Consider the following 14,924-nt stretch of genomic DNA (forward strand, 5'->3'; position numbering starts at 1 on the left):
GAGAGCCGCAGCGCGTGTGCGGCCGGGGACGCACGTTTGGTATCTAGAGCAGTCTACGGCTCTCGCTCTCCCGCCGCGGGCGCCTGCAGCTGTGGCTTTCAATGCGGGGAACTGCGGCTCATTTTGCAGCTACAGATGTGGATTCGGGTTGAACCTCTCACGTCCGGCAGCCTCGGGGCCAGATGGGTGCTGCACGTCGGGAGGGCAGGAGTGCCTGGCAGCATTGCCAGCATGCCCGCTGCTTGTGGGGCGCTTAGAAGAGAGTCGGGGTAAATTCGAGCTAAATCGCAGCCCAGAACACCGAGAGCCAGGCCTGAGGGCTGCAAACAACCTTTACGGGGCTGCAGGGAACTCAGCCACCCCCATCAGTGGCCGCCCGGCGAACTCCTCTCCCGCTGGACCTTGGAGGCTGCCGACCGGTGAGGTTGGACCTGTACGAATGTTCTGTCCACGGGGCGGGGCGTGGGATGGGCGCCGTGTCCGACAGTGTCGCGGCGCCACCTGCAGGACAGGAAGCACCGCACGAACGGGCCGTGGCTAGCCGGGAGCGCCTCCTGGTCCCGAAAGTCAGCGGGGGGGCGCCCAGCACGTGGCTGAGGCCAGCGCCAGCTGGGAGCCAGGGTTGCGCTAGGCCAGGATCGGGAGAAGCGTTAAGTTCCTTTCACCGCTGGTTCCTGCTCCCTTGCAGCCCTCGCCCGCCTGGGCAAAGGCCCGAGGGCTTAGTGGAGGGGTCCCAGCTGTGATGGGAAGGCAGCGGGTTCGGGCGCCGCCCGCAGGAGGAAGACCCAAGAGCCTGGCGTGAGGAAGACCCCAGAGGGTCCAGCCCAGAGGAGGAGGCTGGTGGGACCCTCAGCGTTTTGCCGCCAAAGGGGCCGAGCTGCGGGTGGGTCTGGGCCCTTTTTAGCTGGACCCACGGCAGGGTGGGGAATGGGCAGGCCTGGCTCCCGCATGCTCCGTTGTCTCCCTCTGCTGCACCGGAAGCTATGACCGTCGGGTGCCCCGGGGAGTGTGGCCAGCTGCTCACAGGGAGGCTGCCGGCCATGCCCCCTTCCCCCCATAAAGCGGGCCCCAGGGAGGCCGAGCGACAGAGGCGGCGCCGGACTGGCAATAAACAGAGTAAATGCTATTTTATTTCACACAAAAATGTACAAAATAACAGGTGAGTGGATTTTAATTGTTTCATATTAAAAATCTAACCAGTGTGACCGAGCCGTTTCCAGTGGCCTCAGTGCAGGGTCTAGAGACGATGCTCCCTCCGCCTTCTCTTCTTCATCATCCTCAGCCTCGTCCCCGCCGCGCACGTGGTGTGATTCAGACACGCTATTTACATGTCGGGAGGGGCGGCTTCCGGCCGTCCCCACCTGGACCCCTCCCTTGGCACTCGGGGGCAGAGTCCAGGTAAAGACCCTCCACTGCCCCGCAGGCACCACCCCCGGCTCCCGCCCCACGTTCAGGCAGGCTGAGAACTGGACATGTCGTGTCACCGCGGATGTGGGGAGGAGGGAGCCGGCCAGAGCCGCTGACCCTTTCTGGGGGGCGGGGGGGGGGGGGGGAAGGGTTGCTTCGTCGGTTGGTGTATTTCTCTCTCTTTTTATTATTATTATTATTTTTAAAAACGTTTCCCCCTTTCTTTACAAAATGGCGACGGTGATCATGGTTATTTATAGCAACATGGCAACATTGAAAATGTCCTGCCGGCGGCGTGGCGGAACCGCCAGGCCTCAGCCGGACAGGCCGCCCCCTCCCGCCCCCCGGCGCTCACTGCAGCAGGGCCCGGATCTGCTTGGACGTGGTGTCGTCGTTGAGGTGCCGGGTGGTGTACCTGCCAAGGGAAGAGGGGCGGTTATGCCACTGGTGCGGTACGAGCCATTGACCCTCAGGACCCCCCCGCCTGGACAATAAGCGGGTCCTTGACGCAGCACCGAGGACAAGACCGGAGCTGTGGTTTCCAGAGGCCGGCTCTGCCCCGAACTCCCCGTCTGGCCTGGGGCCTTATGGGAGGTGCTGGGCACCACATCCGACATGTTCGGTCCCCCTGGAAATCCCGGCCTGACCCCACGGCGGGGTGTCCCCGCTGGGCAGGGAAAGACGAGACCCCCGTGGCCCCGTCTCTCGGCTGGCCGGCTGGAGGCAGCCAGCGGGGCGGCGACTCGCGCACAGCCAGGACGAGTCAGGAGTCCAGCCCCAGGGCCTGGCTCCCGGTCTCCTGCTTGCGCCGAGGCCAGGTCGGGCCAGCGTCAGGCTGACGGCGTTTCAGGGCTCTCCCGCCAGGGCCCCTCTGAGCCGTGACCGCCCAGGGCAACAGGGAACCTCGAGGCACAGGCCGGAATCCCAGGCAAGCCCCGGGGTGGAACAGATCATGCGCTACGTGGCTGCTTTCCCCTGGGGCGGAGCCAGGATGGGGCCTGCAAGCCCCGGTGTGACACGAGGGCTCGTCCACGGGCTGGCCGTGGCGCACGGAGCACCGTGTCCAAGCACGCCCGAACCCCGACCCTCTCCCGGACCCGGCAGCCCCCAGAGCCACTCGCCAGAGACCAGCCACCAGTGGATCTCCCTCGTGGGAGTGGATCCCAAGCACAGCTGGGAGCAACCTAACCCCCTCTGGGAGAACGGGCCTGGAGCTTTGGATCAATGCCTCCGAGAGAGCAATTGGCAAGCACCAGAAACAGTCTTCGCTCGGGCTCACTCAGGGAACGCCCGATGGCTCTGTGTTACTGCCCTGTCCGGAGGCCTTGGCCCGTTGTGCTAGGTGTTGCACACACAGCAAGAGAACAGCCTTCCAGTCAGGCCACTGGCCTGAGCTCAGTCTACACAGGTGAGAGAAAGGGCCGTCTTATCACCCCCATTTTACAAGTGGGGAAACTGAGGCATGAAGTAACTAGAAGAGGTAGGAGTTGAACCAGCCCGTGCCTCAGCCACAAGACCAACCTGCCCGTTGAGAGGGACGAGGCGCCTTGAGTCATTAGGTCCCTGGCCCCCACCCAGTCGGTCGCTAGGGGCGACCGCCTTCCGGCTGTGTGGTGACCTCTCTGAAATGAGTTTGAGGGTCTCAGCGCTCAGGCGGCTGTTGCCACCCCAGGAAAACACCCAGCCTGACAGATGAAAATCAGCCTCCGGGTGGGCACGTCCTGCAGAAGAGCCAAGGACCGAAGACACCGTGAAGTCTGAGATGCTCCCCCGCTTCTGGGGACGCTAGGGGGTGGGGGAAGGGAGCGGTGTATCCGCCCCTGAGCCAGGTGCACGCACAAGCTAAGTGCGAGGGGCCTCTACATGCAAAAAAATCCCCCGGTTGTCGTTGCACCCTGGCCTGCGTACCGCACCGCTCTGTGTGCAAACGTCACCATTTCTATTTGCATCGCCCTTTGGGCTGCAATTCTGCTGTGGGGTTCAAACTCCACCCAGGCCCTACTGCAAGTGGCCCTGAGCCCCCCGACTGTGAGCCTGGCCCCTGGCAAGGTTAAACAAGGGAGGGGGGGGTCACTCCGGCTGTTGCTGTCTCGGCGTTGAGCCCAGGCCTGGGCGAGTGGCTCACAGCCAGCAGCGCTTCCTTTCCTCGCCCGGGAAGGTCAACTCTGGGGGGAGATGGGGCGGACGAGCACCCTCCCCAGCACGTCCCCGGGGAGCGCGCTTCCTCCCGGCTCCCAGAGCGGGGGTGTCTCTAAGCTACAGCCGCTGAGATCCCTGGCGGCGGGGTGGGGCGCTCCAGCTGGCGAGGCGGCTCCTGCAAGGCGGACGTGTTTCCACGGGGAGAGGCAGCTCCAGTGACCACAGCCCCCCACCCCCCCTCACGTGGAACAGGCGAAGGCAGCGGCTGGCCTGTGCCTACCTCAGCGCGTTCAGGAGCCCCTCTGTGCTGTTGGAAGGCTGCTCTTTCAAGACTTTGATGCACCCTTTCATCTGCCGGGATGGGAGAGAGAGAGCCAGGCTGGTCAGAGCGCCCGTGGGACGAGCACGTGGCAGGTGGGTGCAGGGAACGGCAGCCCCCGCCCCCGCAGATGGCACAACTCCCCTGTCCTCCGCGCGGCTTCTCCGCCCCGCCCCCTTCTGGCTGTGTCTGCGCCCAGCGCTGGGGACGGAGGGGTGAGCGTGGCACCGGCAGGCACGAGCACCCGACCCTCCGTCAGGCTAGCGTTGCGACCGCCCCCAGAGAAGACCCCGCCGCCTGCAGGCCCGTCCGGATTCCGTCCTCGCTGCCCCGCCAGGCAGATCCAAGCACCAAAAATCACAGCTGGGTTTTCAGAGCTGCCCTGTTTCTGGAATCGTCCCACCGCCGGGGGGCAGCCCTGCAGGGTGGCGCTCTGGGGAAGCGCTATTCCCGAGGAGGGTGGGGAAGCCCTGGGACGGGTTCCCGGGGGGGGAGGGTGCAGTCTACAGCCCTAGAGGTGTTAAGTCCCGGCTCCACACGGCCCCGGCTGTGCTGATGAGTCGGGGCTGGTCCTGCTTCGGGCAGGGGGCTGGACGCGCTGGCTCCTGAGGCTTCTGTGATTCTAGACTGATTCTGCAGGGGCCTTGGTGTGTTAAGCACCGTGTCTTCTAAAACCCGGGGGGGGGGGGCAAAACCCCAGCCAGGGGCCCTCCCCAGAGGTCTCGCTGGGCGGTCCCCAACGGGTGGGCAAAGCTAAGCCTTGAGGCGGCCTTAGCGCCGTCCTCCATCCCTTCATGTGTCTCCGGAGCTTCCTGGGCTCTGACCTACCCCCCCGCCCCCCCGCTGGGCCTGCCAGCTGCTCCAGTGAGCCCATGTGTGGGGCCCAGAGCCCGTGTGCTGGGGCGGGTCTCCTGCACGTCCCGGCAGGCAGGGATGCAACTGGGGTCGGACTTCCAGCCTGGCAGGCCGGAAAGCACTGGGCGAGGCTTGGCTCTGGGGGGTGCCCCCCAGTGTCTCGCTGAGAGAGGGGACAGCGGGGGCGGTTCGCGCTCGGCTGCTTGTGACGGGGTCCTCCAGCCGGAAGAACCAGCAGAACTCGGGTGGAGGTTCAGGGTCGTCTTTCCGACGGGGCCTGATCTGGGAGGTGTCTGGCAGGATGGTCCTGCCCACTGCCAGGCCGAGGGCGGGTCCCCTGGCACCCCCCGAATCAGCCTTCCCACCTCCAGTGTTTTGCCAACGCCCCCCTGCGGGGCCCTGTGGCGTGTACTGAGACGGAGAGTCACTCACGTCGATCTTGGAGGTCTTTGCGAAGGCCCCCACGGGATGGACGTGATCGTAGAGGATGATGACGCCGACCATCACTCGCATGCAGAAGAGAAGGGTCTCTGTGTTGGTGAACCGGCTCCTGTATTCCCTGCCGCCAGAGAGGGGTCACAATGAGAAGCCGGGGGAAGAGTTTGGCAGGGTCTGATGGTGTCATTGCGGCTGGCATCTCCCGGGGTAGGGGGGTGTCACTTCTACCTGTACATGGCCCTTCTGCGTGGGTGCCTATCATACAGCTGGGCTTAGGGACCTGCAAGGAGCTCTCAGTCACTGTGCGGATTTTTGCCATCCAGTGTGGAATAAACTTTTACACGCACCGAGGCATGTGTGAATGTGCACCACCATTGGAAACACAAACCTAGCTGTGGGCGCCCCGCTAATCAGCATGTGACTCTCACGCAGCTTCCCGGGAATGCTGCTCCCAGTGCTCGGGCACGGCAGGGACTCGCGCCTAGTCGGGCGGCTGCTTAGTCCGGCCTTCCCCGTGGCCGTTGACTGACTTCCAGCCCTTTGATTTTACAAGCCCCAGGAGGAATTACTCACGGGGTCTCCAGCATCACCCGGCAGACACAGGCCATGGTGCTTAGACAGTCAGTTGTGTCCTCGATGGGGAGGGTCTTGTTCTGCAGCCAGACAAGAGACACTAGATTTGCCTCCTGCTCCCGTGTTGCCCCTCGCTGGGGAGGCATCAGTTAGGAACTGAATAATGAACTCATCTCGTTAGCTCCCCCACCCTCCCTTTGTAAACTCTCCTGCCTATTCTGCAGGGGGCTGCTCTCTCTACCTGAGGCCAGTTTCTTAGGACGCAGGATCCGGGCCAGGGATGCTGGAAAAGTGCTGAATTCACGGAGGAGTCCTCCTGGGCCCACGTCCTGTTTTCTCTCGTGGTGAATCTCGGGGCCAGATGACGGCTGTTGGGCGCCGGTGGAGGGTCGCTGGTTTACCCAACAGGAGCATCAAGGGGCTGGGCTGGGTTCCTCTCCACCAGCCCCCTGCCTGCCAGCCTTTGGGGTTCTCTTTCTCTCCCTGGGGGGCTCACTCACCTCGGAAACAAACTTGGTGGTGGCGTTGCTGAGCGTTTTCAGCATGGGCGTGGCCTCGGCGTAGAAGAGCGACATCCGGTTGGCCATTTCGTTGTTCACGTCGCTCTCGGCGTCTAGCTGCAGGACGCGAGATGGTCGTGTGAACCCCAGCAGGACTGGCAAGTGCTGAGCCCATGCTCGTCTGTGCACCAGCCCTAGACTGCCCCCAGCCTGCTCTCCCGGCCCTTTTCCCGCTTGCCCAGAAAGCCCATGGGCCCATTTGCACCTGCCCTTGTTCTGGGAGGCTGTGTCTAGACTGGCCAGTTTTTCTGGAAATCAGCCACTTTTCCAGAAAAACTTGCCAGCTGTCTACACTGGCCCCTTGAATTTCCGCAAAAGCACTGACTTCCTACTGTAAGAAATCAGTGCTTCTTGCAGAAATGCTATGCTGCTCCCGTTCGGGCAAAAATCCTTTTGCGCAAAAGGGCCAGTGTAGACAGCTCAGATTTGTTTTCCGCAAAAAAGACCCGATCGCGGAAATGGCAATCGGGGCTTTTTTGCAGAAAAGCGTGTCTAGATTGGCACGGACGCTTTTCGGCAAAAAGTGCTTTTGTGGAAAAGCGTCTGTGCCAATCTAGACGCTCTTTTCTGAAAATGCTTTTAACGGAAAACTTTTCTGTTAAAAGCATTTCCGGAAAATCATGCCAGTCTAGACGTAGCCGGAATGTTTCCAAAGCACGAGGCTCTTCCTGGCTGCCTGCCCTCTCTAAGGTTGGGCTCGCCGGGGGACGGCGTTCTGCCCGGGGACATGGCAGCACAGAAGTTCTGTGGCAGTGGCTTGACCCAGTCGGGGTTCAGGGTGGTGCTGCCCAAGCTGTGCGGGTGGTGCAGGGAGTCTCACTCGGCAGGCGTCTGGTTCCTCCTAGGCATCCCACGGGGAGCAGCCCCCACGGAGGTCTCGTTCTGCCACCCCTCTGAGGAGCATTGTGTGACCCCCACTGCCCCTGCTAGACCCACTCTTACTTTGCTAGTGCCCTCTGGAGCTGAGTAGAGGGGCCTCTAGCCTCTGAGCTAAAAGCCAGCTGGCTCCTAGCCTATGCTGGGGAGGTCTCGTGGTCTTATCTGTTGCTGTGGTCTAGGTGTGTGGGTTACACTAGCGGTTTCGGCAGTTTTTTTACCCGGTGCAAACCCAGTTCAGAAGACCTCCAGCCATTCCACACTGGGCAAGCTCTCCACTCGGCCTGCTGAGAGGAACTCACCCCTTCCGGGAGGGGGACCTACCTCTTACCTGCAAATTGTTGATGCGATTTCGGCTGATGGTTCTTCTGTAGTAGCTAAAATCATTCTGGATGGCAGGGTTGGTCATCTGCAGCAAACGTGGACAGAGAGGGGGTGAGGAACGCTCCCGTACGGCAGAATGGGGGCTAGATCTGGAGCGGTGAGACTGGGGGGCTACGCTTCCAAGAGATGGCTGAAAGAGGCGTGGAGGGAGGCTACCCCCGCGGCGAAGGGTGGGAGTGGCCCAGGGAGCTAATGTGGGCTAGTTTCAGCGCCATTTGCTCGCACGCCAAGCAAAGCGGAGCGAATTCGCCAAGTCCCAACTTAGCCTGAGGCGGCAGAACGGGCCAGGGTGCATCAGCTGACCAGCCTGGTTGGCGCGGGGCTGTTCCTTTGGCACGGAGCAGCGACTCTCTCGGCCGAGCGCCCGGCGCTGCGCATGCCAAGAGCCCAGGCCGCCGGCGCCAACTCCCCTACCTTGAGCTCGTCGAAGCTGAGGGTGAAGTGTAGGATTTCTGCAAACTGCTTGGCGAGGGCTTGTTCTCGCTCCAGGTGCTGAGTCGGGGCGTAGGGCGGGCAGGTCAGCGCTTCCAGCAAGCTGCGCAGGGCGTTCTCTGGGAGCAGCCGGAGAGAGAAGTGATGCGTTGCAGGGCGGCACGTCCCCCCCACCTCCCGCAAACGCAACCCCTCCCGGGCATCACCCCTCCCGGCCAGACTCAGGTGAATGACCTGGGTCTCATTCCCACAGAGAGCAGCCCCCCTTGGCTCAGTGAAGGAAGGGAGGGCCGCCCTCCTGGAGCAGGGATGTGTCCTTCTCAGTCCCTTTTAGCCAATAGGTTTCTCAAGGGAGCCTGGGCTGGCCAGCGCCCTACCCTCCAGTCTCACAATCCCCATTTTACAGATGGGAAAACCGAGGCACAGAGCTTAGAAACGCAAGTCAGTGGCAGAAGCAGGACGTGCAGCCCTAACCACTAGACCATCCTCCCCTCTGGAGCCCAAGGACCAGCGCTGCCGTCCAGGCTGAGGCCCATGCTCTGGCTGGGCTGAATAAAGGACAGGTGGGTGCATCCTAGTGACAGAGTTTGGAGGGAGGGGCAGGGCGCTGCCGGCAATGTTCCCTCTAGTCTTTTCCAGCCGCGTGTGGAATAATATTTGACTTGCACCGAGGCATGTGCCAATGTGCACCACCCGCTGAAACAAAAACCATAGCTGTGGGTGCTCTGCTAATCAGGTGGGTGGAGGGGGCATCTCTCCTGAGCGCCCGCCCAAGCGCCCGGCTTCCGGGATCATGGGCTGCATGTGGGCTGCGGTCAGCAGGGTCTGGGCACAGAGACGGCGCACGGAGGGGCGTTCGGGCTCACCCAGGCGAAGGGAGAACTCATAGAAGCGTTTCAGCTTTGCCACGAGAGGGCACACGGCGTGCCAGGCCTTCTCCTGCAGCTGGAGGTCGTTGGGGTTTTGGATCGCCTGCAAGGAACCAAGGCGGCAAACTCAGCCTCTGGGCCCGGATCCCGGCTGGTGCTCGGGCCTGCCGGCATGGGGGGCAAAGGGACAATTGCACAGGGGCCTGGCTAACGGCGGCTGGGGCCACGGGCCCCTTTGAATGGCCGTGGGAGCACCGCTCTGCCGCTCTGTGCAGCTCTGAGGGCTGGCGGAGCCCAGCGGTCATGGCCATGCTAAGGGCTGGGTGCCGTAGGCTCTCCCGGGGGTGCGGAGCTGGGCCCCCCGTCCCCGGAGACTGCCAGCCCCATTGCTCCCAGGCCGAGAGCCGTACCTCTCGAATCTCCAGGCCTGCGCCCGTGTAGGACTGCAGCTCGGCCAGGATGGTCTGCGCTTCCTCCAGCACCGCGTTGACCTGGTTCCACACGGCTGTCTCGGCTTCGGTGGGCTGCGCATCTGCAGGAGACCCCCCCCCAGCAACGGGTCAGTGCACGTGGCGGCCGGCGAGGGAGCTGTGGAGGCCGGTCCCTGGGCAGCGTCCGCCCCGGGGGCCGGCGCGTCTGGGGCGCAAGGGCAGACAGAGCGCCTCCGGGCCGGGCTACCGGGCATGAGAGAACCTTCCAGGCAGCGGTCGAGAGGGCTGGGCTCCGGCAGCGGGGCCAGGCCCTGGCCTGCCCTAGGCCGCGTCTGCCTGCTAGTCGGAGCTGAACTTTCTGGAGGCCTGGCTGCCCTCTCCCCACGGGCCTAGCCCCACACCCAACGGAAAAGAAACGTGTGCAAAGGAAACAACGCAACCAAAACCAAACCAAAGCGAAGGGAGGAAACGTCTCCGGCCAAGAGACCAACCCAACTGGAATGAGATGCCTTGGGAATGGGACTCCCCTCCACCGGCCTGGGGCTGATCCCGGACCAAAGCCGGAGGCAGCGGCCCTCCGGCTGGCGTAAGGTGCGGCAGGACGGGGGCTCTCTCTGTCTTGACTAAGCTCAGGTCCCAGTCTGACTGCTCCTGATTGGGTCCTTCCCTCCCCACTAGGGTAGCCAGGTGTCTGGTTTTCTACCAGACAGTCCGGGATTTGTGCTTTTTGTCCGGTAAAAAAACCCAGAGAATACTGGACACGTGCAACGTGCAATGTCTGCTATTCTCTGATTGTTCTGGCTGCGCACTGGACGGAAACCAGGCGGGGGCGGGGGAGTGGCTGGGAGTCCCAGCTGGGAGGCAGGGTCGCGATTGCCGCTCTGCTCGACCAAAAAAATATTGTGTGTCTGGCAACCCTACTCCCCACGGCCTCCACCTGACCGTGCTCTTTCCTTTCCTGCCATCGCCGTGGCGACCGGGGAAAATGGCTCCCCGCTCACCAGCCTCCTCTTGCCGGATACCAGGTGAGCCCCAGCGGGCTGAGGTGGCAGGTAACCGCTAAGAATTCAAGCGGCTGCCTGAGACCCGATTCCGCGGTGGTGCTTCTGTGGGTCAGAATTAGCAGCAGGAATGTGGGACGTAAGGGCATGGGGGGCGTTGCGCCATCCCCATGTTTTGGGCATCCCAGCCATATGCCCCTGCTGCCCTGGGTGCTGGCTGCCACGCCCCCAGTTCTCCTGTGGCTCTGCTTCCAGCCCAGAGGCTTGGCTGCCGGCCCTGGGTCCCACTCGGCTGCTGGCCCCCTGCACAGCGGCTTGGCTGCTGGCCCCAGGTTCCACTCAGCTGCTGACCCTCCTGCCAGGACCTGGACACGGGACCCTGGGTGGCTTGCAGGGTCTTGGCCTCCAGCCCCACAGGTGGGATCCTGGCTGCTAGCCCCAGCTCTAAGGGCAGTGATGGGCGCGGGCAGAGGTAAGCGGGGGTGCAGCTCAGCACCCCCTCTCTAAAAATTGCTCCTGAACCCTGGCAGAGCAGTGACTAGCAAGGGAAGGGGGGGTATCCTCACCCAGGTGTGAAGCTGAGAGAGGCAGGGCTGAGCCCCCCCTCGGCTCTGACATGTCCTGGCCAAGAGCCTGAATAACCAGTCGCCCCTGTTTGACCCCCCCCCGACACCTGGCGGCTTCCTGCGCAGGGCCTGGCCTCCGGGTGGGCGAGTGGAGGGGGAGTACGATGGATACGGGGATGGGTCTGATGCCGTGGGGGCCTCGCTGAGATGCCAACGTAAAATGACATGAATGGGGGGGTGGGGAGGGGGAAAAGAAAATCAAAATCCCATCTCACGTTCAAAGTCAAGGAAAAAATTAGGGCCTTGTTCAAGCTCGTTATAAGTCAACACTTTAAGAAGGTTCCCCATGTGACACCTGCAAGAGAAGAGACAAGAGGGAAAAAAGTGGGATGGGCAGTGAGGTGCATTCATGGAAGGGAGCAGAGGGAGGACGGGACGCAGGGCAGCAGGAAGAGCCTCCCTGGTTTTCGGCCGGCTGCGTCGCCCCCGAGCGCCGGCGTCTTTGTGGCCGCGGGCTCGCCGCGATCCAGGGCCGACGGGGGGAGGGCCGTGGAGCCCACAGCTCGGCAGCACCCAGCGATCGCACGTTAAAGCCAGAGACTCTCCCGAAATCGGCATCTTCCTGCTCCCCGTGGAGATGAGCGTTGGCGGATGGGGGTGGGGGTGACCAACAAGAACGAGCAAAGCGAGGGAAGGAGCCGCTGTTCTCCAGGATGAGGAGGGAGCAAATTGCTCCGCAGGGCCCAGGGCTCCCTGGAGTCTCCCTGCACAGGGTGGGTGTCGCATTTCATCTCCAGAGCCACCCTTGGTCTGGCCTGGCAGGGAGGGAGGGAAGCATGGAGCAGGGTGAGGCGTACAGCCGGCTCCGGGGCCCCGGATGCAACGTGGTTCCAGGAGACCTCCCCCCCCCCCATACCCAGGCTGAAACGCCTGGTCCAGGCTCTGCTCCACACGGGCAGCGTGTTTGGAAAGGAGGCTCCTGCCTCGCGCCCCGGGGCCCTGCTCTGGGACAACCAGGGCCTCCCGGCCCCGCCGCCAGCCTCACGCTGCAGGGGCCCTGTCGGTGCTGCAGAGCCCAAGGGCTATTTTGGGCTCCCCCCGGCCTGCCGGCGAGCGAGGCTCTGTGGTGGAGACAGAGGTCGCGCCTCCGCCCCCGCTCTGGCACTATTTTTACACCCCTGGGGTTTTCCTGAGCACGGCCGCTGAGGAGGGTCCGTGGCTCGCTCGCTCGCAGAGACCCTGGAAGCTTCGTGACGGCTCCGGGCAGGGGTTAGTCGCAGGCAGCTGGAGCGCTGTGGGAGTGATTCCCAGCCTGCCTTGTCCCTCCCACGGCCCTGCCCCTCCAGCGCTCTCACTGCTCCCCCTTACTCCTCAGCCCCCTTCGCGCTCCCTGCTCTGTCCCCTGGGGGTCTCTGCTCCCCTGACGCCTGCCCCCTTCCCACGCAGGGGGAGGGCAGCCCCAGCTTCAGCCCTGGGCAGCTTAGCACTGCTGCCAAGGGACGGAGCCCAAGGGAGTCAGCCTTAGCCTGTGGTTTGACCTTGGGGCTCTACCCCACGGCTGGTGGGGGGGCTTTCTCAGCTGGGTAAGCCTCTGAGATGCTCCCCTTTCAGCCTCCAGCGCTGGGGTGAGCCAGCTCGGCTCCCCGACACATGGGATGTTGCCTGCGGTACATGAGGCAGCATAAATCCTTCCTTCCTCCTTCCTGGCAGCACGTGACCGGCCGTTACAGGCAGCCGGGCTGGTGGGGGGCTCGGCCTGCAGGCGCGCCAGGGTTCAGGGGCAAGAGGGCAGAGCAGGCAGCTGCCAAGGGTGCATTTCGGGGGCCGAGACCCTGCGGGCCGGGGGAAGGGCAAAGGCCTCTCCCTGCTAACTGGCCTCCAGGGGAAGGTCACTTCTCCATCGCTGCCAGCAACGGAGCCGGAAGCGGGGAGGAGCCCTGTGCTCTCACACCTGGATCCCAGAGCCGGGGCGAGAGGCTGGGTGTGTAATTACAGACAGCCAGTGGGCTGGGGCCTCTCTGCATGGCAGTGCTGGGGGCTCCAGTGTGGAGGACCCCCCCAGGATAAAACCAGCAGAGCCCCTGAGCATCATGGGTGTGCGGGGAGGGAGGAGAGGAGGTCAAAGGGTTTCCCTCCATGGGCCTGGCTGGCGATGGAGATGGGATGTGACAGGGAAATCCTGTGGCTGTTTCACGTGAGAGTCGGTTTAATGCTCCCACCCCATCCCCCCCACTCAGTGGCCACCCGGGGCCGGCCTTAGGGAAAATGGCCCCCCGGGCAAACTTGTAGTTCAGCGTTCCCGGCTCCTGCCGCCTCCCTGGGTTCCCTCCCTGTCCCCATAGCCCTCCCATTTATCCCTCTCCAGCTCCCATACCTCCCTGGGCTCCTTCCTCCTCTCCGCCACCTCCCCCGGCTCTCAACCCATCTATCCCCCCATCCCCACTGGCTCCCATACCTCCCTGGGCTCCTTCCTCCTCTCCCTCCTCCCCGCCACCTCCCCCGGCTCTCAACCCATCTATCCCCCATCCCCACTGGCTCCCATACCTCCCTGGGCTCCTTCCTCCTCTCCCTCCTCCCTGCCACCTCCCCCGGCTCTCAACCCATCTATCCCCCATCCCCACTGGCTCCCATACCTCCCTGGGCTCCTTCCTCCTCTCCCTCCTCCCTGCCACCTCCCCCAGCTCTCAACCCATCTATCCCCCATCCCCACTGGCTCCCATACCTCCCTGGGCTCCTTCCTCCTCTCCCTCCTCCCTGCCACCTCCCCCGGCTCTCAACCCATCTATCCCCCCATCCCCACTGGCTCCCATACCTCCCTGGGCTCCTTCCTCCTCCCCCTCCTCCCTGCCACCTCCCCCGGCTCTCAACCCATCTATCCCCCCATCCCCACTGGCTCCCATACCTCCCTGGGCTCCTTCCTCCTCTCCCTCCTCCCTGCCACCTCCCCCGGCTCTCAACCCATCTATCCCCCCATCCCCACTGGCTCCCATACCTCCCTGGGCTCCTTCCTCCTCTCCCTCCTCCCCGCCACCTCCCCCAGCTCTCAACCCATCTATCCCCCCATCCCCACTGGCTCCCATACCTCCCTGGGCTCCTTCCTCCTCTCCCTCCTCCCCGCCACCTCCCCCAGCTCTCAACCCATCTATCCCCCCATCCCCACTGGCTCCCATACCTCCCTGGGCTCCTTCCTCCTCTCCCTCCTCCCCGCCACCTCCCCCAGCTCTCAACCCATCTATCCCCCCATCCCCACTTGCTCCCATACCTCCCTGGGCTCCTTCCTCCTCTCCCTCCTCCCTGCCACCTCCCCCAGCTCTCAACCCATCTATCCCCCCATCCCCACTTGCTCCCATACTTCCCTGGGCTCCTTCCTCCTCCCCCTTCTCCCTGCCACCTCCTCCAGCTCTCAACCCATCTATCCCCCCACCCCCACTGGCTCCCACTACCCCCCCCGGGCTCTCCACCCATTGCCCCAGCCCCCGCCACCTCCCCAGGCTCCCAACCCACCCCCCATCCCCCTGCCGACTCCCCATCTATTCCCCACATACCTCCTTGCCTCTGACCCCCACTGCTTCCCATGGGCACCTCACCCATGCCCTGGGCTCCCATTGCCTCCCCTTGTTTCCCCCCTCGCCCCTGCTGCCTCTCTGGGCTCCCCACCCCACTCATCACTTCAGGGCCTCCCCTGCCCCACTGTGCCCCAAGCTCCCTTCCGCAGCCCCACATCCCAGGCCTGCCCCTCTCCTTGCCTCTTGGCCGCAGCTCCCCGCTAATCCCGGCCCCCGCCCGTAAGGCCGGCCCCGTGTGCACCTAGAGGAGCCGCCCCGGGCCAGGGGAGCGTGTCCCCCCGGTCGCTGGGCTGGGGCCGCCAGCACAAGAAGGGCCTCCCGTCAAACCCAGCGCAGCGTGTGAATGGATTGTCATCCCTCGAGAGCAGCGGCTGCCCCCTGAGCAGGCACAGACACCCCCCAGCCCTGAGCGCCGGACTTACTTTCAAAATCCAGGAAAAAATGAGGACAGTTTTCTAAATCTTTGCCCAATACCTTTATCAGGTTGCCCATGGCCAGCAGACCTGAG

At 63.7% G+C, this 14,924-nt stretch overlaps 1 protein-coding gene across 7 annotated transcripts in view; it reads right to left on the minus strand.

Moving 5' to 3' along the window:
• Window positions 1-1,110: 1,110 nt before the first annotated feature.
• The window catches only part of LOC102445639 (CYFIP-related Rac1 interactor A-like), a 38,696-nt gene continuing 24,882 nt past the window's right edge, over window positions 1,111-14,924 (minus strand). For 2 of the 7 annotated variants that reach the window (XM_075909010.1, XM_075909011.1), the window contains 11 exons: window positions 14,839-14,919; window positions 11,126-11,205; window positions 9,263-9,384; window positions 8,850-8,955; window positions 7,966-8,102; window positions 7,499-7,576; window positions 6,232-6,348; window positions 5,732-5,811; window positions 5,153-5,279; window positions 3,827-3,897; window positions 1,111-1,822 (listed from right to left, as the gene is read on the minus strand). In XM_075909010.1, the coding sequence (XP_075765125.1) occupies window positions 1,759-1,822; window positions 3,827-3,897; window positions 5,153-5,279; window positions 5,732-5,811; window positions 6,232-6,348; window positions 7,499-7,576; window positions 7,966-8,102; window positions 8,850-8,955; window positions 9,263-9,384; window positions 11,126-11,198 (975 nt within the window). In that variant the 5' untranslated portion in view covers window positions 11,199-11,205; window positions 14,839-14,919 and the 3' untranslated portion in view covers window positions 1,111-1,758. The remainder of the gene's footprint in view (window positions 1,823-3,826; window positions 3,898-5,152; window positions 5,280-5,731; window positions 5,812-6,231; window positions 6,349-7,498; window positions 7,577-7,965; window positions 8,103-8,849; window positions 8,956-9,262; window positions 9,385-11,125; window positions 11,206-14,838; window positions 14,920-14,924) is intronic. The other 5 variants (XM_075909013.1, XM_075909012.1, XM_075909015.1 and 2 more) reach the window with 3 other exon arrangements.

Source organism: Pelodiscus sinensis, chromosome 25, assembly GCF_049634645.1.
Source record: "Pelodiscus sinensis isolate JC-2024 chromosome 25, ASM4963464v1, whole genome shotgun sequence".
Lineage (NCBI taxonomy): Eukaryota > Metazoa > Chordata > Testudines > Trionychidae > Pelodiscus > Pelodiscus sinensis.